This window comes from Protomyctophum bolini (assembly GCF_963924005.1).
Source record: "Protomyctophum bolini genome assembly, chromosome: 7".
NCBI lineage: Eukaryota > Metazoa > Chordata > Actinopteri > Myctophiformes > Myctophidae > Protomyctophum > Protomyctophum bolini.
In genome coordinates this window covers 39,883,717-39,906,721 of record NC_137868.1, presented here as the reverse complement: position 1 = coordinate 39,906,721, position 23,005 = coordinate 39,883,717, and the positions used below count along the sequence as shown (strand labels likewise).

The window sequence follows — 23,005 nt, the reverse complement described above, 5'->3', positions numbered from 1 at the left end:
TTTCCATTTCCACCATTTCCGCAATTTCCATTTCAACCATTTCCGCAATTTCCGCAATTACAATTTCCGCAATTTCCATTTCCATTTCCAACTATTAATGGCAGCTGGGTTTCATCATTCAAATAAAATAGAATTCTGTCCGTTTAGCTATAAAATTATGTCAGGGAATAGGGATACACAGTATATGTCTTTCATTTGCATTGCATCTCCCCCCCCCCCCCCCCCAAGCTTTTATTTTCGTTCGAGTAATAGTACAACTCTAATAGTATTACTTATAATAATGTAATTAAAGATAACTTAATCCAGATTTTTTTTTTCTTTTTTTTAGATTTTCATTGGTGGGCCAGTCATAATGGTCCCGCGGGCCTGAGGTTGAGTATCACTGCACTATAGCATTGATTACCATTAGAAGAATGCTTTAAAATAGCCCGATATCCCTGCCTATCACACTAGTCCTCAAACAAGATGGCAGTGAGCTTATTTTATTACCTTACTGCTGGAAATGATTTTTTTTGATGCGTCCACAATTTACAGAACGCATATCAAATGATCCTACCCGCTTCATGACAACCAGTATAGATGAGATTATTCTGAATGGCACAAATATTAGCTTGTGTATCGGTATATAACTTCTGACTAAGGGATTTACATTGGCAATAAAGGTTACTTGATACAGGATCATGGAAAACATTTATTGGTTATATTTACAACATTTTACATAATGCAATGCGCATCAACACATAAGAAAATCATATTTGACAAAATCGTCGTCATTCATCCTACACACACCACAAATGACCTTGACCTGTGGTCCAGCCAAAGGCACCCCTCCCCCCCCCAACTGTCTGGAACACTGTCAACCGGAGACTAATTTTATTACATCTGAGTCGAGCCTGATTCATACCTAGTTGTGAGACAGTGTTGCGCACTGATAACAGCCAATCTACAGGCTCAACACGACGTCTCTGCACCATGCATTGTGAGCTTGTAGATCAGTATGAATCGAGCATCGACATCCACAACGGAGCTGCAGTGCAGAGTCTGCAGACTCATTGTCATGCAGACCTACTGGTCCCTTGAGGCGGTGAGTGGACTTAACAACTGCCTGATCATAATGCCCGTCTGACACAAAACGGAATTTGGCCATCTAAATTGGATAAGGTCACTGTGTAATCTGAACAAACACCGTTGGGAAGGGGGTTTGGTATCTCAAATTACTTCTGAATCGAACCACTTTCCGTCCAGCAGCTTAAAAAGCAGTTAATTGCCTGAGTAGTGACAATGAGAAAAATAACTTAAGAGCTTTATCTCCCGGATACCTTTTTAATGTGGACAACACGTTACGTCAGTTCATAATGCATTTGAGAAATCTATACCCGAGGAACTATAAGTGCTCTTATTCCTTCCTTGGTCGGGCAGCACAGTTCCTCTAAGGATGGTGAGCTGGTCCTGGTATTCCACTCTCTGTCCAGGACAGGTGGGAAGAGAAAAGGTCCTGGGTTCCAGTCCTCGCCCTGTTCGCTTATTGTCACCTGTCCTTTGGATAAATGTGCATAAGAAGGGCGTAGTGTAGTGTTTTTTTTGTCGTCAGTCCTTCGATGGGGTATGTTCAGACTGTTCGGTTCACTTCCAAGATGTGTACAGAATGGAACCGAGTGGTGTTTTCCGGGGCATAATGCACATCAAACTGGGGTGTTGTTGAAGTGCCTCTCAGAGGAGCTGCATTCCCTCCACAGCCACAGCCTCCATGGTGAGGCCGTTCTCCAGCGCCCGGTGGTAGATCTCCAAGGCCTGCTCCAGGGGCAGCTCCCCGCCCTCGCTGGTCTCGATGATGGCGATGGTCTCCCCGAACTCGTTGCACATGATGGTGGGTGTGCCGGTGCCCTGGGTCTGGAGAGCGAAGAAGACACAGACACGTTGGCTTGGTGATGACAACAAGTGGACATATGGGAGGTCAAGGGTCATTTCAAGGTATATCTTTAACTCATTTAGACCTGACTTCGAAATTTAAAAGATGTCTTCTAAATCCTGTCAGTTTTCTGAAATATATGTTTCTATATCAGTGATGCTCAATATTTCATGTCAAGGACCCCAGAAACTATATGTAATTGGCCGCCGACCCCCCCCCCCCCCCCAGAAGCAAAGATTTGAGTTAAAAACGTTCCCTACTTCGCTCTGAAATAATATATATTCAAAGATTTGTGCAACATATCCAGATTTTTCAAAAATAGCAGAACTACAAGTTCATAGTTCATATGAGCTTATAGATCTATTTTTCAATAGCTAAATCATAACATAATGCTTAAAACACCAAAAGGCGTTCCTGTCCAGAATGGGTAAAGGAACCTTCCCAATCCCAAATTAACCACATCCCTATAATTCTGGAGGCAAACTTTCAGTGAAAATAGCCAACTCCATTGGACCCTCAAAGCAGGGTCCAGCAGGGTCCAGCAGGGTCGGCTAAAGCAGCTCCACCACCTCTCATGCAAGTCATTTGACAATATATAAAGTCACAACACCAACATTGATGAGGCAGTATTGCTTGGTTTTCTTAAATTTTATATTTTTCATTTCCTGAAAAATTGCAAACTAGATTGTTTTGTTTTCTACCATTTTTATGTCTTACACATTCTGGTCAGGACTCAGATTGCGGGTACATCTGGTGCCGTCAACTGCACTTGGCTAGACCTCATAACTTCTCCATCATAACCTCAGTACATAATGCCTCATCAGGTGTGTTTTGTGTTTCCAAGGCTGCAACTATCAGTATTAATCAAATCGAATAATTGAGGAAAAACACCACAAGAGTCCAATCTGACCTGTGGCAGGCTGGTGGTCTGGATGTGGATGACTTGAGTCTGCCCATTGGCCAGCTCCATGGCCGAGGCGTCCACTAGCGCCACAGCGGCGTTGGTTTCCCGGGCGGCGGCCTCCTCGTCCCGCCTCTGTTGCCGGGCGTGGGTCTTCTTGTGGTTCCGCAGGTTGGAGAAGGTCTTGAAGGTCTTTCCACACTGTGGACACGAATGCGGCCGCTCGCCCGTGTGTGTGCGCCTGTGCTCGGACAGGTGCATGCTCTGGATGAACCCTTTGCCGCACACCTCGCAGCGGAACGGACGCTCGCCTGAGTGCGTGCGCAGGTGCTCCCGCAGGTGTGTGTTCTGGCGGAAGCGCTTGCCGCACACCTGACAGGGAAAGGGCCGCTCTCCGGTGTGGACCCTCTGGTGGAGCGCTAACCCCGAGGCTGAGACAAACAGCTTACCACAGACGGGACATTGGTGGGCTTTGGGCCTCTTGACTAAGGTGCTGCCCCGGGGCCGCCCAGGGCCCATGCCCAAGTGGCTTAGCCGGTGGAGGCGCAGGTTGGCAACAGAGTTGAGCTTCTTCCCACAGATGTTGCAATCTAAGCCTCCCCGCACCAAAGCAGCTCCTGAAGCCCCCGACTCTCCCTCTCCGGTGGTCGAGGTAGAAGGCTCCGAGGTGGAGGGATCCCCGCCTAGCGCTCCCTGGGCGAGGGGCTCTCCCGTGCCCACCTCTCCGCCCGCAGCGACCTGGGCCGTGTGCAGATCCAGACAATGGGTTTCCCACTGCCTCCTGGTCAGGAAGCCTGTGCTACAGTGTGAGCAGGGGAAGGGGGCCGGAGCCCCCGGGTGCTGGGTGTAGCGGTGAGTGGCCAGCTTGGAGGGCCAGCGAAAGGTGGCGGGGCAGTCGGGGCAGGACAGCTTGGCGGCGTTCGAATGCAGAAGGCTGTGCTGGCGCAGGTTGGACGACTGGGAGAAAGTACGGTCGCAGACGTTGCAGTGGTACGGCCGCACGCCCGAGTGAGTGAGGCTGTGTCGCACCAGGTTGGCATGCGACGAGAACGTCTTGCCACAGTCCGAGCACTGGAAGGGCCTCTCGCCCGTGTGCGTCCGCAGGTGGTTGCGCACGTGGATCTGCTTCTTGAACGACTTCCCGCAGACGCCACAGTGGAAGCTCCGCTCCGCCGTGTGCGACTTTCGCCGGTGGTGAAGCAGCTGAAGTTGCGAATGGAAGGACTTGGTGCAGGAACGACAGGGGAAGGGACCCTTAATGTCGGGAGGGAGCCCGGCCGGAGCGGCCCCCGCTTGGTCAGAGGAGACAGACGGAGCCACTGCACTACCGTCCTCCGTGGAGGCAGACTTCACAGCTACATCCGTCTCGGATGTCTCCTCTACCTGCCGGGGACCACTGTCATCCACTGGGGATGGCGTAGCCACATCCTTGCTGCTCTTGTCCCCCCGCCTCTCCTCCTCCTCCTCACGCTCATCAGACGCTCTTTGGGAGCTGTGGGCTGTGTCCACTGCTATGTTCTCCTTCTCCACCTCGGTGAGAGGAGCCAGCAGGGTGCTCATGGCCTCCTGCTGGGCGCGGCTGGCTTCCCTCCTCTCCCTGGCTCTCTGGAGGATGGCCAGGGTAGATGGAGATGCCTTACTGGGGACAGGGACCTACAGAGGATCAGCAGACAGTACATCTCAAACCACCATATTTCAGGCATTTTACCCTAGTGAGTGCAACCACAGCATATACGCTGCCTGTCACACCACTAGACTGACTGTAAATACAAGAAATTCAGCTGTAGATTAGACACTTTCAACCTGGCGTCCCTAGTTTGGGCATGTCATTACTTGTAGGTGAACATGTTCCACAATAAAAAAAGAAAATACCCGGTAGCTTAAAATAGACTAGCGGTATGTACAAGCTCACAATTCATCGTGAGCATGTAGAGCGGCTATCTTCATTGTGTGGAAATAGGCTTCTGTTCACAGATTGCTCAAATTACAAAACAACTTGTAATAAATTAGAGCCTCATCGCTATAAATGTTGGGACTTTCTAAATTATCTAAATGACCTTAAAAACGGCACAAGAAAGAGACCGTCACGTTGTTTACGACTTAGCACTGGATCACACTTAATACGTGGAGTGCATGACCCCCCCCAACTCATTTCAAATGAGAGAATGTCAACCACGCAATAAATTTGCAACACAGACCTCGCAGGCGTCCCAATTTTGTCTCCATAAAGTGATAGCCGTTTGAACCGCATGTGCTTTTTTTTTTACCCCATTTGTTGTTAGGTGTAAATAAATCTTTAATGAGAGTATATCATCAGTCCATCAAAGTTGCAAATGACAGCTGCTTGGAGCCTTTGCTTACAACTCAATGCATAGTTGTGAAGTAGCAGCGTCCATGTTTGACGGATGAAGTGTGATCCCGGCATAAAGAACAGAAAGTCCGTTTTGAAGCTACCGACAAGCCGGATGGATGGGGAGGCTATAGGCTTTATTCTGCTACCATGGTGACGGGCGCGGCGGTGGCTGAGCGGTCGATGTGCGTGCGGCGGTGGTACAGGAACTTGGTCATGTTGGTGAACGTTTTGTTGCAGAACTGACACTTGTGCAGGGGGTCCGCCGTGTGGGACTTCCTGTCGGGGAACCAAAGACAATTATATTAAGAGACATGAATTATATTAAGAGACATGAATTATATTAACCCATTTAGGCCGGACCTCAAAATGTTAAAAAAAAAATCTTCTAAATCCTCCAGTTTTCTGAAATAAATATTTTCACGATTTAAAAAAAATTGCAGACCTACAAGCTCGAATGAGCTTGTAGATCTGCTATTTTTCAATAGCTAAATATAACATGATGTTTGAAACGCCAAAAGGGGTTCCCGCCCAAAATCGGTTAAGAGACATTTTACAAATAATGCCGACATTTTACTTTGCAATGAACTAATATATGCAAAATCACAAATTCACATCATAGAGAACATTATAATTTATTACACAATAGGAACAGTTGCATTTGTAATTACTTACACAGTACTAATGTGTCTAATATTATAAGTTATTAATCTTAAATCTTAAATTAATAGTTTAAATAATGTACGTTTCTTTGTTTTACAACATACTGGTCCTACAACATAACACATCACGTTAACTTCAAATTGGACTAGAATGTATACTGGTCAGTGCCGTCCCTTCCCTCCTACCTGTGCGTGATGAGGGTCATCTCGGTGTTGAACCCGTGACCGCAGTCCACACACAGGTACCGGGCCACGCCCGAGTGTGTGCGCATGTGGGTCTGCAGCGTGGTGGCCTTCTTGAACATCTTCCCGCACTCGGGGCACTCGTGCGTGCCCTGCTCGTGCACGCGCTTGTGCGCGGCCAGTCGGTTGACGGAGGTGAAGGTGCGCTTGCAGATGTCACACTGCTGCCGCTGGCACCACGCCTTCTTCTCCTCCGCCTGCCGCGGCCTCGTCGGCTCCTCGGCGGTCTTGTTATCCGTCGCTTCCTCCCTCCCCCCCCGCTCCTCCTCGTCACCCGTCATGACCCCCGCTGCGTCCCCGCTCTCCTTGTCCTGGCCCAGAAAGTGCACGCCCTGGTGCTGGAGGAAGTCCTCCGGGGTTTGGAAGAGGAGCGAGCATTCGGAGCACTCGTACGGATGGATGACCACCACCTCTGTCTGCTGCTGCTGCTGTTCCAGTTTGATTTGCTGGCCACCAGGGGCCAGTCTCAGCTCCACCCTCTGGAGGCCGTTCTCCAGGATTCCCAGCTTTGTCTGGGAGCCCAGCAGGGGCATCAGCTTGGCGTGCTGCAGCCTGGGCGTGGTGGAGCTGTCTGCCAGGGCCTGGGCTGTGAGGATCTGCAGGTGCATGGTGGCTGAGCCGGGGCTGGCAGACACCGGAGGGAGCAGGGTGGAACGAGGAGGTTTGGCAGCAAGCTTGGGGACAGCCTGCCGCTTCCTCTGTTGTTGTTGTTGTTGTTGTTGCTGTTTACGTTTCTGCTGCTGCTGCAGCTGCTGCTGCTGCCGTCGTTGCTGTTGCTGCTGCTGCTGCTGAGCGAGGACCTGGGATAGAAAGCAGAGAGGAGAAAAAATAATACTTAAATGGTTCTGAAACCTCTAAACTCTCTTTATTCCATTCATTGGCCCTCCATTCCCCTTGAAATTAGGTGTGTGTACACTACCAGCCAAGTACCTGTGCCAAGATCTCCCCTGCCTGCTGCTCACTCAAGATGTAGTTCTGCACGCTGTTCAGAGGGGTGATGGTGCCATCGGGCTGGAGCACATATTCCTGTTATGACGGAAGAATATGCGGTTTACATGTAATCCTGAAATTAACTCGCAACAATCAACCAAAAACATGTAGACAGAACAACAATCATACGAAGACTGTGATGATATAACTTACGAGTTCCCATGTCCCACTGAGGACCACAATGACTGAATGCTAATGGAGCACACTCAAAAACTAAGGAATAAACAGTTTCATTGGCAACAGACGACACTTGGAAGGGTCAGCCATATCCCCATACCATGGTCTCTGTGGCTGTGCTGCTGTGCGTGCTGCTGTGGCTGTGCGTCTGCCTGTGCTCCAGCCACACGTCAGGAGAGTCAAACAGAGCCAGGCAGTCCAGACACTGGTACTGGACTGGTCCCGCCTCCGGACCACCGCCGCCCTCCGTCTCCAAGACCTCACACAACTCTGGAGGAAAGTGATGGGATACAAAGTGATCGGTAGAGTTATTGCTAAGAAAATAGTAATTGATAGTTAACTAACTTACAGCCCATCGTCCAAGACTCTTCTCCCTCCCTCCTTGCTGCCAAGCTGCAGCATTGTCTTTTATGTTTATGTAACAGTTGCTATGTGTATTATTTAGATGTTTTGCTTATGTACAAATGCCTAAAGTGTAAATTATCAGTAAAAATAAAAAATGTAGATACACAAAACTCATCTTAAATCCTCAAAATATGAAATTATTTCTTAGGGAGAGCTAAGCAATTGCCTATCCCAGGAGCTTGAACATGAACAGAACGTAAAAAAAGGGCATACAGAATTTAACATTGTTATTACAAATGTACAAATAGATGTGAAATAAATCAATGTGTAACTGCAATTCAATGTCACCTGAATTGCATATTTTAATACTGGTCCGTTCATGCAAAACCGTATAATTATTATAATCAGTACCCAAACAATATTTTTTAAATAATTTAGACCCTGTGGCGGAAAAATCTGTTTCCAGCTTCACCCAGCTAAGATTGCTCAGGGGATTGGGGGAGGTGGGGTTAAAAGTGACGTGCTCAGGGACACCTTGACACATTGCCTGGCCCGGGAATCTAACCTGGGACCTTCCGTTTACCAGACGGCCTCTCTCTCTACCACAATCCACTCAGCCATTCCTCACTCATTCTGAACACACAATCATCCAGAACGTCGTCTCACCCTGGTGGTGTTCCACCTCCATCCCCGCCTCTCTCATGTGCATCTCCTGGTGCTGCAGCAGCTCCTCCGGGTCCAGCAGAAGGGCTCCACACTCCAGACACTGGTACTGCTGGCCCTCCCCTGCCATCTCCGACATGTCCTGGATGGTCACGGAGTCCGCGTCTCCCTCCACGCCAGTGTGGATCTGCTGGTGGATCAGGACGTCTTCGAGCGTGTTGAAGAGCTGGTGGCACTCGCTGCACATGTATTGATGCTCCACATACACGCCCTCCGGGTCCTCCGCCTGCTCAGCCATGGTGGCTGTGTATGTGATGTCTTTTTAGTCAATCAACAGTTGTGTCATGCAACTTGCGTGTGAAAGAGCAAAGAGTTGATGGTGTGTGAATCCCAATCTTGACTGCTACTTCATTTACATTCTAGTCAGCATAATATTGTGGTTAAGGACACAACAATAAAAAGACTAAGGTTAGTGTTACTTTGTACAGCTTGTCAGTCAGTGTTGGCAAAGGGTAGGGCGGGCGTGGGCACTAGAAAACCACCGTACAATCGTCATAGTGGCTTCAAGTGGTACGTTTCATCTTGTGCAACAATGACTTATGATTTCACTGGAAACGTCAGCGATACGATAGCAACAGCCCAGCGTGCAAACTACGAACGCTTTTAAAAATAATAAACAAACAAACGAGGCCTACTAATATATCAGTCGCAACCACGCGATCATTCAGTAATACTCGCACATTAACGTTTCATTTCGGTTACAAATGTCAGCCTGGTATCCTATCCAGATATGACTGTGATGGCATATGGAGAGCTGTTGGCGGCGCTCCCCCTGACGCTGAAGAGCTGTTTTGTCGCTCGGCGGCACCGCGGTTTCCTGAGCGCGGAGCCCCGGTGCGGGGCGGTCGGTCGTCAGGCGGCGCTACACACTTTTCCCCGCAGGTCTCCGGCTGCTGCCTAGAATAGGAACGGGCCCTTCTTTCTTTTCTCCTTCCTTCTCATTTATTTACTCTCGTTGGACAAGCACAATCTCTCCTCGTGGGCTCGTTGTCGCTCTGCCTTCCGCGCAACGAGACGCTTTCCTCACGGACATGTCGCATCGGTCGGGGTCCAAAGAAATGCACAAATTTAAAAGCCGCTAATTGTTAAACTGCCTTTCAACGCGTGAAATACAACATTTACCGCGTTTGCCCGCCGGATAGACTCTGCTTTCTTGTGACGCGTTGGCCCGCCTCTGTCTCAACTAGCTCCTGTCTTTTAGGGATATGTGATTGGCTAAATAATATATCAATCATAAGTCACGCGCGTTCGCTATGGAACTTGTAGTTTTTTTGGTTGAATTCCGTTGTAGTACACCATGATGTGTTCATATTATTATTAATAATAAATGTGTACAGTTAACTTTAGGTTTGGAAGATGTCAGGTTGTGTTTGTGCGTGGGGGATTTTGTCTCAGTGATGTTGTTGGTGCACCGTGCATTTCACTGAAAACAAAATATGAATAATTTACAACAATTTAATTAAAATGAAGCTTCGTGTATCAGCTGTATCATTCATAACATCGCTGCTACAGTAAAATACAAACTAAAATACAGACACTGCGGTAGAGTCAGCTTTTCCATCGGTTAAAATGACCTTGTTGCGTCTAGTCTGCATTTTACATGAGCAGTCAACTCCGACGACTGCTAACGGCCATAGATAGAAAACTTCATATCCCACAAGTCAACGCGACCTGTACGTCGTCGTGCGTGAAGTCCCCCGGTCCCCCAACCAACAGCGCTCCACAGGAGAAGAAGAAAGGGGGAGACGAACAGCCTTAGCATACGAAACGCTATCGGAGTGCAATTTCATTTATATCGAATCTTTTAAGGGAAATATAGCTCGAGCCTGTGCCCCGCTTGGCTCCTTTATAGCGATTACCTCCCCCCTGCCCCGGCTTTCAGTTAACACAAATATGAGCGGCAGCGGGCGGCCCAGGACGAGCTCCTTCGCCGAGCCTCCAGGAGCTCCCGGGGCCGCAGCAGCCGGTGGAGGGTCGTCGGTGGCCGGTGGGAGCGCGGCAGGAAAGACCGGGGCTTCTCAGGCCAGTGGGAGCAGCTCGACGAGCTTTGGAAATCTGAAACTAACCCGTGAGTATTAATTATTACGCCAATCCGTACCGTAAGTAACCCCCGGGTCGGCGAGATTACCCGTCAAGCGATACAATTATTGACAATCGTGTGACAAACGGCTTTTTTTTATTATTATGTTTTAGCCGAACGGCTAGCGCCGTTAGCACACGATCAGTCTCCAATAGAGACACCAAGGATGGGTCAGTGACGCCGCATACACTGTGTGACGGTGGTTAGCCTGTAGTTTCATGGGGACCCGAAACCATTAAAGCCCCCCGAACCCCTCTTGACAAGTGATATGAGAACGCTACACCATTTCTCACATGGGGGGAAAAAATGAATTGAAAACATGTCATTTTTGTGCCGTTATCCGGACCTCCCTTCACATCTGAAAGCACACTTGTGACATACGTGTTGAATCCTTGGGTGTCTTCATTCTAGATCCCAGGCTGGCTAGTTAGCAGGCTAACGCTATGTTTTTCCAGTATGGGGTTCTGCCATCAAGGGCTTTCATAGCCTAGCAGCGTTAGCTGCTGTTACTGCAGGGCTATAGTGGCAAACATATTGGCATGAAGTGAGAAATAGGTCTAATTTCAAACGTGAACATTGTGTGAATTCCATGGCGTTAAATAGCATTTCAAGTTCGTCGTTGATCAGAGATGAAGATAGCTAGCCTGTTAACGTCGCGAAAGGGGCGAGAGAGATGAAAATGAAGGGGGTTAGGCGTCGTCTCCAGTCTCGTCTGGTCTTGCCTAAACGTTAGGTGTCCTTAGACTTTTACTAGGTGAACGTTAGTACAACTCTTGGATCGGTAGATTAACGTTAACAAACCAACGATGAGTGCAAGTCACGTTGACAAAGTTACGATTGCCTAGTTTGTGGATTGCTTCGTGGGCTATCGAACATTAGCTGGTGTACAGTCGGCTAGCCATATGTCATGTGTGTTGGCATCATGTATAGAAACATGTCTATAGTTGATATAGTTTTATAAGCATAGTCTAACTGAACAAAAACATCTAAACTGGCCTAGTCAAATGGATAACTACTGCTAATTCTCTCCCGAGACAGTAATAATAACGTGCCTCAACCATGTAAGCATGTACTGACTGTAGCGTAGCTGCAGTCCGATACCAAATTTGCTTGCAATGTTGCCTTATGCAATGCCCCAGTCCTGTTAACAATGCCAGCACCAATCAAGCCAGCTTCTGAATTAACTTATTCTTTTGTAAGCTTTGGTGTAAAGCACATTGTTTGCCTTGTTTGCCCTGTAGGTAGAACTAGATTACAGTAAATTAATCAACACTGCATGTCTTTACTCAAAAGTAAAGACATGCAGTGTTGATTCATTTACTGTAATCTAGTTCTAACAGCACCATTACAACAACATAAAAGATGCCTCTGGTGGTGTTTCATTTGGTGTTTCGTGACAATAATTTACAAGGCCAGACTTGGTAGAGATCATAGCTGGAATATTGCATCATCACAATTTATATTCGGTAAAGTTAGTGGGCAACGTTCAAAAGCATAATATAAGGCGCAAACCCAGTTGTTGGAGTATTCTCACTCAACTAGGTTAAAACACTAGATTTCTATGTTTGAAATTCATAAGCCTCACACCGATCTAACCATGCCATTGACGTGCTGGAGATCACAAGTTTGGGCCAGCTCTGGCAGTTCTTATAGCCATGTGAAAGAGTTTAACCCGAGAGTGTAAACCTCATGGGCTGGTGGTTTTTTTGAGGTGATGTGAAATAAAGAATAAGACGAGGAGTGGGGGAGGGTATATTTTGGAGAAATTATGAAACGGTGCAGAAGTATGGTACGAGGCGGGCCAGACTCATTAAATTAAGAACACAAAATTTGTGTCTCAGTCTGGCCGTGCACTCGGTGTGGGCCAATGTCCCCACACATAGGCCCTTGTTTGACCTTTATAGCTGAAACTGCAATATCAATCTATTGGATTTCTGTTGTCATTTTCTTGTCTTTGAATGGACATTAAAGCGTTTTTCTTGCTCACATAGCTCCGTCCCGGGTGTGCCTCGCTGAGAAAGCATTGTTCCCACGTTGACGGTGTCTCGCACCTCGCAGATTCCCCCCAAAACAAAAGTGCTGCGTTGGCTACTGCAGACTTGTTTTTCAAGGCTGCTAGAAGTAACACTTGACCTGCAAGGTGTAAACGTAGAGACCGGGAAACAGGAGGCAGGACAGTGTCACACAGCAGGTCGGCATTATTAACTAGATCCTGGGTTACAGTGAAACATAAATAGTGCAGTTTTGGCAGTTTCCGGTGTTCAAAATCAGATTTCTGTCAATATTGCCAAATGGGACATGTGCTATTGATTACTATCATGAAGATTAAGAGTCATTGGATGTAATTGAAGTTGCATGTCATTGCAGAGGATGTCGTTTATTTTATTTCATTTGAAGCAATAAGAAAGAGTATCAACATTTGTTAAAACTATGAATGAAGCTCATAGGGTTACTCGGGGCAGATGCACTGTCTTTATTACCCATGGCTACCTTATATACGTTTTAAACTGGCTTAATGTTGACGTTAGTTTTTAGTTTATGATTAATTCATTGTATTGCATAATATGAATTATGTGGCCCACTTTGTACTTTCCGTTTAGTTATTACATAGACATTGGACAGTGGCAGCCTGCAAACCATTCATTATGAATTACAAGGCCCGGCCGGCACCACTAGGATTTGGACTGATTCATCACCCTCAGTTAGAATTACCTCATATTCCTTGAGTGCATTGCCGTCTCCTCGGTCCAGCTTCAGCCAACACACCACCGTTAACACAACTATCACAATTCCTTAGATGCCGCCACGGATGGTAATTACCAAACTCTGAGATGGCAGATATGGCCATGCATTTGCTGATCCTTTTCGTGAGGTAATGAGTGCACTAGAGTTGTTATTTTTAGAAATGATCTCTTAACTATCCAATTAATTAAAAACTGTCTCGCCACATTGGAACTGGCTCTTCTCTCGTCCCCTTTGACTCTCATTCATCAGGCATGCGTACGTTTCCACGGAAAGCAAAGCTCTTCACTGACAGCTGGTTGGAGTGCTCATTTTTGCATTCATTATTCAAGGGCCTATCATGCCACAGCTACTCCATATTTAATGTGCTCCCCTCTGACTCAACTTGGTTAAAAAGAGGTCAAAAGTGATGCTAACAAGCAGCAGCAGTGCAGAACTGGACTGTAGGACCTCCCTATTCATGGGCAGCGAGTGACCACAGGAATTTCAGGTGCTGCGAAGGCAGAGACATGAGCTAGCTCAGTCATACAGGCCCAGTTATCGATTGCTGTCTGCCACTTACTGTGCTTAACTTAATGAAAAAGCTCTAGAGAGGTGTTGAACCGCTGTATTGCTGCGTTGAGCATCTCTTCACAAATGGCCATCAGTAGCAACCTTGAGACAGTAATGTCACAATTTCTCGGGTCAGTCTCAAGTGTTCTCTTATATCATCTATTGAGAATGATATTGTGACTTGCATCATTTCCTGTATAGGGATTTGTCTTGACAGCCGTGCGGGGACAGGATCACAATCACTTGTATTCACCAAATGTCCCAGGTACATTTTGTTTTGAGTCAGGCTGGCATAAAAAGACATCAACTACTTACTACTAGAAATTAATTGTAATTAAGATGTACCAGTTCCACAACCCGGATATGAATGTTCAGGAGGTGGGACACATTTTCATCCTATCGGGGAATTTGTCTTAAAATGTTCCAGTTACAAATTTGTTTCCTCATTACTTGGTTTCCTCACTTCCAATTTCACTTGATAGACAAGTAGAATTGTTTATCACGACTGGATGAGTTCCTCTCTGCTGATTGGATGAAATTGGTATCCCGACAAGATATTCTTTTCCTCTAGTTAAGTTATTTTAAGAGCACGCACATACACTAACGAAGTGCCAGGTGCCGGGCCGAGGCCAAAAGAACTTAGGTAAGCTCCAAAGCGTACAAAGATTATTAAAGGTTCCTTACACCACAGTGAACAAAACACACTATTGCAATTATTAATATGTGGGATGGATGGAGCTATTTAACACTTATTTTAACAAAAACATTACACTTGCAGTAGCTTTAAGATAACGCTACTGATGCTCCACAGCTTCTGATGGACTGAGTGACTGAGGGTCAGCAAGTCAAAGGCATACGATAATACGATTAGTCACATACGTTACCGCAGTGAAATTTGTTCTCCGCATTTGACCCATCTGTTGGAGCGGTGCGCTCGGGAATCATTAGTTGATTTGACCCCTAATCCAACCCATTGATGCTGAGTGCCGAGCAGGGAGGCATTGGATCCCATTTTTACAGTCTTTGGTATGACCCGGCCGGGGATCGAACCCCCGACCTCCCAGTTCCAGGACACTCTAACCACAAGGCCACTGTCTGTGTGGTCCAACAAGCTTGTTTCAGTACTTTGAAAATGGACAACCATTTCTCAGTCAAATCACCTGACTTTAATGCTGGTGTAGAACACCGCTTTACACAAGTCAACTCGCGTCCCCTAGCTGCTGAAACATCACGGGTACATTTGGTTACATATGTACAGTACTACACTCTTTAGTTAAATTAACACAGAATATTGCAGTTTGTGAACGTCTTACTGCTGCTTTTTTCCCCCTCTTTGTATATATTTATTAGATTACTGTATAGGCAGCAGCACAGTTATAATTGAACTGCAGAAACTGCTGAATCGTGATCAAATTCTGTGGCCATTGAAGATCCTTCACACCTCTGATGTACAGTGAGATTACAGTCGGAACAAGTGCACTTGGAGTAAACCATACACAACAATATGTTATAAGAATACGAAGCAAGTAAGTGTCTGAAGTGAGTGATACTGTACTGTACTGTACTCCTTGGCCTCTGTGTGTGTGTTAGGCTGCACAACAGTGACACTCTGCACAAGAGTGACACTTGGTGGTGACAATATGCTACTTCCGTGCTCGGACACAGGGACACACACACACAGCTGTCTATAGGAGTGGTTGCACCACTCAAAAAGTGAGTATTAAGTTCAATAAAGTGCACACATAGGAAGGTAGTCATTTTCTCCTGTTGTTGAATGGCATGTTGAGGAGAGTATTGGCCCTGGAAAATAAGCTGTTCAGGTGCCATGCGTGCGTGTGGTCCTTTTTCTGATGACACAGAACCACCGTCCTGAGGGGAGTTTCTGAAACAGGTGGTTGCCTGTGGGTGAGCGGGGTCAGTGGCAATCTTGCCAGCATGCTTATGGGCGCTGGCTGGCATTGTGCAGCTCATTGATTGGCAGCTGGTGTTGTCCTGTCCGTCTCTCTGCTGTGCGCACGGTTTGCTGCAGTCTGGCTGCACTCGCTGGAGGGCTGAGCAGAGACGCACAGTTCATGGACGAGGACGTCGGAGTGAGAGGATGCTTTCAGTGGTGGCTTTTCAGAACTTGGTTCTGGTGGACCTTGAGTTTCAATGGCTCTCATGAAAAGAACATCGTCTGGGTTGCATCAGTGGGGTGGGCAATATGGAAAAATATAATATCACAGTATTTTTTCTTGCGGCTTTTAGGGTTATTATTATTTATATTATTAGGTAACTAAAAGAAAAAGGAGTAACCGAGCATTTAGATGCAGTGAATGCACATTCACTGTATCACGATATATATACATATATCTCTGAAAAGGCAAATCGTGGAGAGGAGACATTGTATCCCCATACAATATTTTATCACCATACCGCCCAGCCCTACCCCAGTGGGTCACAGTAAGAAGAGTGCACTGCATACCATATAAATGAGACTAGAGTCCTTCTCATAGCTGACTTCGGCTCGAGTCCTCCCGGAGGTGCTATACTCTGTATACTGCATGTCCTCCTCCTCCTCCTGTCACCCTTCCTGTCTCCTTACAATGTCTTATTTATTCAGGCATTTACCGGATGCTCTCTTATCCAGAGTAACTTGTTACTTGATACTGTATCTAACTAAATGGCATGAACCCTACTAGTTTGTGGTCAAGTGAAACAAACCCAACAGGTCAACTGCATGACTTTACATAAAACTATGTAACTAGCATCTATCAAAAAAGGTGACAAAGGATACTGTGTATCTGAAATAAGTGATATTACAAAACGAAAAGACAAACAACACGGATGATGGCGTATGTTTCCGTCTCCTATTTGAGGGTGATTGTGCCGGTGGTCTCCAAGAATTGGACCTTTCCAGCCGTGTTGTTCATGACAGCACATTTTGGTTTTGGTCATAGTCTTTTGAATCATTTTCATTTAGTTTTAGTCACCTAGAATGTTCTAGTGTTTTAGTTTTAGTCGACTAAATGTCATACGATTTTAGTCGACTAAATCTACAGTTGATTTAGTTGAATTTAAAATGCGTTGACAGGCCTTGATGTCGTTGTAATGGCAGAGTTTGTGTTGTGAGCTTGTAGATCTGCTATTTTCAGCATGCCTAGTATAAAACTGGATCTCTTGTCCACTTCCTAACATTTTAGTCTAGTTTTTATTTGTATGAAGAAATTGTCAATATATTTAGTCTTAGTTTTAGTCATCATATTTAGTTTTAGTTTAGTTTTAGTCAGTGGAAAAAGGTAGTCGACGAACAACACTGGCTCATGACCAGGGCTGAGTGTGGGGAGGGGGATTTGCAGAAGCTCATTACCATTTCAACTGTTTCATGTGGGTTGAGCCGTTGAGCGTCAGGTTGTTCCAGAGCTCAACCCACTTAAAACAGTCAACAAGGTAATTGTATCAACACTGGCATGCTGACAACTTGACGTGTGAAGTGTTGGTATCTGGTCGCTGTGGCCTGGGCCTCCATGTGTATTGCAGAGACGGACCAACGCGTGGCAACGGGAGTCAGTGAGCGCTCTGGCACTCGATGCACAGTCATCCACTTCCCATTTTATGACGCATAGCCAGTGGTATTGACGAACGCACGTATTTGCGCGCTGCTGTCCATGCAATTTTATCGGAGGCTCTGACAAGCTGTTTGGCAACATGCCTCTCACCTGGCTTTTTCCCTCCTTTACCCTCCATGTCGGCTTCTGGGGCTGATTTGTCAGTCAGATCAGCTCCCGACCCTGCACGTGACGCACACACACAGACACACACACACACAGCGCGCACGCAGACAAAGCCACTGTTTTGACCCTTACTAGGGCCTGTCGGTCAATGTTAGACTGTAAGCAGCTCACTGCCTGTTTTCTTCCTGGTGGAACATTAGCCCGCAGCATCCCTGACCTATGTACGTTTAGAGCACATACACCTCACCGCTCTCCTCCTACAACCTCTAATAACGACACGGGGGTTTTATTTGTCTCCGGGAAAAGAACTGCCTTAGCAGACAACCCCGCAGCACTCCAGGTTCAAACAAAATCGTTCTAGGTGCAAGGCTCGAAGATACAAGTTCGAGGTGAAGAAAATGCCACTTATGCCAGTACTCATTGTATGTCCTTTTTTATATGATTTTAATTACCTCTGAGAATGAAAACGTATGCGTTTCGGCCTGTATGGCCTTCCTCAGCGTTCAATCAATCAGTTTTATTTGTCTCACCCATGCAGTCATGCACCTAGCTTCCCTGTTTATTCTAGATCTCTCTTTCTGTTATGTGGAGGGAGCACGGTGTGTGTGTTGGTATTGGAACGGGGCCCACGAGGTGAGGTCACATGGTGACTGTGGTGTTGTGGAGCTTGGTTGGGCCGTGTTGTGCGTTTTTTCCCCCCCTATGGGGGGGGAGCGTGGTGTTGTGGGGAAAGCTGAGGAGAGCAGCTCATTACCAGCTGGTGGTTGCGTTGTGTGTGTCTGCCGGGAGCCTGCTGTCTTGGAGGTCATGGCCGTTTAGAGACACAGGGAGTGCTTGTCAGCGTTTAGCTCTCTCTCTCTCTCTCCTCGGGGGGGTGTTGGTTGGTAGCGGGTCAGAGCTTTGCGGGTAGCCATGTTGCACTGTATGAAGCTGTTGTCCAGTATTGCAATATTCCTGTCATCTGATACACACGATCCAAGTTCTTTTACAATGTGGCACTGTAGCCGAAGAGCCGTCTAATATGGGTCTGTGAGGTTGTCTTTCTGTCCATGCCGGCACCAAATGTTGTGTGCACGCTGCCAGTAGGCCAAGGAAGTACTATGACGTTTTGGATGGGATTGAAACTTTGCCCAAAAAAAGTAAATTTCTTACACCATTGTGCTGGTGATGTCATAGTCGGCATGACGTTAGAGACTGGTTAGTGAAGACCAAGCTCCACATGGGAGCCACGTCGTTATTATTATTAGACCCTGTCTTGTGATAATAAGTAGTACAAGTAAGACGGAGTACAAGTACTTATTTTTTTGTACTCGCTGATACTGAGTACCGATACGAGTACTTAATTTTTGTTGAGTAACTACTTATTTTACCCCCTTTTAATGACACTTGTCAGTTGTCATTTATTCTTGTAGATGGGCTGTTTCTGGCGATTTGCTGCAGTGTTGGGTCAGACTTGCTCCCGTTGCATTCGTTCAGCCTAGTGTCAAATCGATGTTTTGGTACTTGGGTCAAAGTATCGGGGCCGGTACAGAGTACTTGAGGGTGGTATCGGCCCAAGTAACCGATACCAGTATCGGTATCAGACCAGCCCTAAAGTATTACCATTGTTCCACCCGTCTGTATATCTGTCCCGTTCTGCCAAACCGAATTTCCACTGCAGGATCTATAAAGCCTAAAGGTCTTTATCTATCTGACAAAATCTTGGGGAGCAAAGTAAGAAATAGGAAAAATCTAACTCTGGTATGCACAAGTAAGCCCATAAAAGCCCAGGCCCGGGCACGATGATGGACTGCGAGCTCTGCCACAGACACGCAACAAACGTCTCGGAGTCTGCATTTTGCACGCCCCCGGGTGTTTCCTTAAATTCTAGTGTTTAAATGCGATTATAGTTCAACTTTATTAAATATCAGCTGGTAATTGTGCAGCACATGTCACAGTCACATGATGGAACTGTAGTGTATACAGCAGTTTTATTTTCCACAGTCATAACCACCAGTGAATATTTGCGTCTGTACTCTGTAGTCGTGTCTGAGAAGTTGGCCACCAAATTGTGACAAATGTGGACACGGTATAAAAATATGAAAGTGCAATGAAATTATTGAGCTTTGCAAAATTACTCTTTGATCAAAATGAAAGAGTAATTGTCTTTAATGCTGACCCCCATACCTATTGGACTGTCAATGCAGAGCCTCAGCTCCATATTACGTTTAAGTACAAATGATTAAGCGTCGCAGTCATGATGCTCCACACTGTGAGCTTGTAGATCGGCAATTTTCATCATAGGACAAAGTATGCTTTAACCCGGTGTCACTTCTTCCCCTCCCAGGTGACAGTGGCAAGGTGACGACGGTGGTCGCCACGCCCGGCCAGGGCCCCGACCGCCCGCAGGAAGTGTCGTACACGGACATCAAGGTGATCGGCAACGGCTCGTTCGGCGTGGTCTACCAGGCACGCCTCATCGACAGCCAGGAGATGGTGGCCATCAAGAAGGTTCTCCAGGACAAGAGATTTAAGGTATCACCTAGTCATGGCATTTTAAGTACGCCGTTACAGTCGGGAGTGTGTCCCGATGGCAACGGGGTGCATGGTTTTATATTATAGACTAGTACAGTGTATATGCTACAGTACAATCGAGAAACTGAACGAGGTGTGCCTGTTATTACGGCACAGGCCCGTGGTCCGAAACCAGGCGCTCCGTTTTTCTTGACTTTTCTGGTTTCTCGATTTGACTGTAACATATATATATATTTTGTACTTTGTGCCAGGTGATGTCTGTGTGTCTAACGAGGCATTGTCGGTGTAATAGCAACTATCAAGCTGATCTTTTATTGTCTCTGCAAAGCCAAATGTGAGATATCTTTGTGTTTAAATGTCAGTGGTTTAGGTGCAATATCAATAAAACCTCATTACACCTATAAATGCGTGCTTCTCAAAGATAAACTATACCCCCTGAGCTAGATAACGCTGGGCAGGGTAGGAGATGACGCTTAAAGTAATTTGTCTCGTTTTCGATCTGGAACAGCCCTCTGACTCCATTGTCCTTTCTGAAGCGGTGTTACTGATGGCTTTGCCCTGTGTCGCGCTGCACTGTTATTTCTCTTGGCCTCAAACACAAGACCCCCCCCCCCCCTCTCTAATCCTCTTTGGTGGACCATTTCTTATTATCCTGGCACTCCTACCTCCAAGATCAATGAACAGGAATTAATTTCGGCTACTGACTGTGGTTCTGTGAAATGTCACTGTACAATATAACTGAACCGTTGTTGTCTGTGGCCTAATGAAATCACCCTCTCTGTCCTCCGCAGAACCGAGAACTACAAATCATGAGGAAGTTGGACCACTGCAACATAGTGAGGCTACGCTACTTCTTCTACTCCAGCGGAGAGAAGGTGTGTAATGTGCCTGTGTGACTAGTTATGGAAAGCAGTACTTTTCTTCTCCTACTCCAGCGGAGAGAAGGTGTGTATGTGCCTGTGTGACTAGTTATGGAAAGCAGTACTTTTCTTCTCCTACTCCAGCGGAGAGAAGGTGTGTATGTGCCTGTGTGACTAGTTATGGAAAGCAGTACTTTTCTTCTCCTACTCCAGCGGAGAGAAGGTGTGTAATGTGCCTGTGTGACTAGTTATGGAAAGCAGTACTTTTCTTCTCCTACTCCAGCGGAGAGAAGGTGTGTAATGTGCCTGTGTGACTAGTTATGGAAAGCAGTACTTTTCTTCTCCTACTCCAGCGGAGAGAAGGTGTGTATGTGCCTGTGTGACTAGTTATGGAAAGCAGTACTTTTCTTCTCCTACTCCAGCGGAGAGAAGGTGTGTATGTGCCTGTGTGACTAGTTATGGAAAGCAGTGCTTCTCTGCAGGGGAAATGCGCTGCCACGCCCATCCTCTTAATCACACGCGCATTAAGAATGATTCACAGTGAAACGAGGCATATTCCCCTGTGTTTTAATTGTTCATTCATTCAGCTGGTTGGGTTTAAGACGTAGTTTTTGGTGTGTTTTCTCTTGTCTAAGCTCATTATGTTTTATTTTGTACATCAAGTTTTTAAAAGTGTAACAGTTTACAAAGTGCTTCACAGAAAATAGCTAATCGATAGTAAGACATGATCAAGGTTTAAAACGCAATCAATTAAAAAATATATTACATTTTAAACACGGAGGAAAAAAACGTGTTGGTTAGTAAACGATGCAAAGGCAAACGATTAAAAAACGATTAATTTATTAGTCTAGTAAAGTTAGTTGAATATAATTTAGGTAAACATTTTTTTTTAAAGAGCCGACTCAGCCGAGTGTGTCAAATCTCATGAATACTAGTTTTGGCTTTGGGTCATTGTAGCTGAAATGCCAAACGTAGAGGGGAGGGTTTAGACTCCTTTCCCAGGTTCAGACTGGTTTAATTTTATCCTATCTGTAAACCTGTTATAACTGCTGCAACCGGTAGACATATTTAACTGTCAATCTGTGCATGTCATCTTTTGCATTCTATATATTGTGTCTTCTCATTGGGTGTCGTGTTGCACCTTGCAGCAGAACAATGTCTTCTATGAGCATGTATTGTGTTCCAATGCTATTCTACCCCCCCCCCCCCCCCCCCACACACACACACACACACACACACACACACACACACTCCAGAAGAGAGAGAGACATGCATTCATGGTTTTCACAATCATTTGGAAATCATGTTCTGGTGTTCCAATGCTTAATGTCTAAATGAGCTAGAACAGAATCTAATTAATCTGTTAAAACCTCCAAACCCTTCAAAACACGGTACAATGAACTGCGCCACCTCCTTCCTCATAAAACACATGCTGTAGATTCAACACATTTTAAACATCTAAATTCTGAATAAACCGAAGTGGAAAAACAGAATATGCTCGTATGTACCGTCCTGGCTGTACCATAAAGAAACCTTGAAGAAATGATCATTCTTTTTTACACACATCTGACTTTATAAAGGCTAACCTGAACAACTGTCCACAACATTCACATGCTCAGCATGAAGATGGGTGCGCACTTTATTCACGATGAGATGAAACATATTCCTTTCTCATTGCACGTAGGTTGTGGGCGCACACATCTTTTGTTGTTTAATGGCAGCTGACACGCAGCATACTCTTTTTTTTTTTTGTGGTCATAGTCATTTTATGAATGACCTTTTGAACTTTTTTTTTAATCATAAACTCATCGTTCCAATGAGGAGATCTCATTCAGAATGTTTAAAATGGAAGAGAACTTGGTCCCTTTCACACAAGTCGTCGTCATCGGTCTGTTATCATTGCTGTGTCGTCTTTGTGTTGCGTTTATCGACCTCTAATCTGGCCATGCTCTCATCCCGCTGTGCAGAAGGACGAGGTGTACCTGAACCTGGTCCTGGACTTTGTCCCAGAGACGGTGTACAGGGTGGCTCGGCACTTCAACAAGGCCAAGACCACCATCCCCATCATCTACGTTAAGGTGAGTCCCGTCACGTTCCCCGTCTCTCCTGCAACAGTCTTCACTCGGGACGCCCCGACCATTTTAATGTCACAGACCCATTTTGATAAAACATTTTTTTTAATGTTTTTTATGTTTTATCTCTGGGACCCCAATCTACCTCAGTGTAAATGTAACTGTGTGAGTG

At 46.1% G+C, this 23,005-nt stretch overlaps 2 protein-coding genes across 2 annotated transcripts in view; one reads left to right on the top strand and one right to left on the bottom strand.

The window, feature by feature from the left end:
- Window positions 1-694: 694 nt before the first annotated feature.
- Window positions 695-9,529, bottom strand: znf526 (zinc finger protein 526). Its single transcript, XM_080768874.1, has 7 exons — window positions 8,244-9,529; window positions 7,333-7,502; window positions 6,996-7,091; window positions 6,009-6,865; window positions 5,310-5,439; window positions 2,820-4,463; window positions 695-1,890 (listed from the first exon to the last, which is right to left on the bottom strand). The coding sequence occupies exons 1-7, from the start codon at window positions 8,536-8,538 to the stop codon at window positions 1,711-1,713; spliced, it is 3,372 nt and encodes a 1,123-aa protein (XP_080625000.1). The 5' UTR covers window positions 8,539-9,529; the 3' UTR covers window positions 695-1,710.
- A 445-nt stretch (window positions 9,530-9,974) lies between these two features.
- Window positions 9,975-23,005, top strand: part of gsk3ab (glycogen synthase kinase 3 alpha b) — a 29,530-nt gene continuing 16,499 nt past the window's right edge. The window contains exons 1-4 of the mRNA XM_080767669.1: window positions 9,975-10,368; window positions 19,714-19,901; window positions 20,693-20,776; window positions 22,729-22,839. Of these exons, the coding sequence (XP_080623795.1) occupies window positions 10,194-10,368; window positions 19,714-19,901; window positions 20,693-20,776; window positions 22,729-22,839 (558 nt within the window). The 5' untranslated portion in view covers window positions 9,975-10,193. The remainder of the gene's footprint in view (window positions 10,369-19,713; window positions 19,902-20,692; window positions 20,777-22,728; window positions 22,840-23,005) is intronic.

Excerpts from the sequence above, each read along its gene's own strand:
- znf526 (XM_080768874.1), bottom strand. The coding sequence starts at position 8,538 with ATGGCTGAGCAGGCGGAGGACCCGGAGGGCGTGTATGTGGAGCATCAA. Across the intron at positions 6,866-6,995 it reads CAGGGGAGATCTTGGCACAG|GTCCTCGCTCAGCAGCAGCA; the intron begins GTACTTGGCTGG and ends TTTCTATCCCAG. Across the intron at positions 4,464-5,309 it reads CCGCCGCGCCCGTCACCATG|GTCCCTGTCCCCAGTAAGGC; the intron begins GTAGCAGAATAA and ends GATCCTCTGTAG.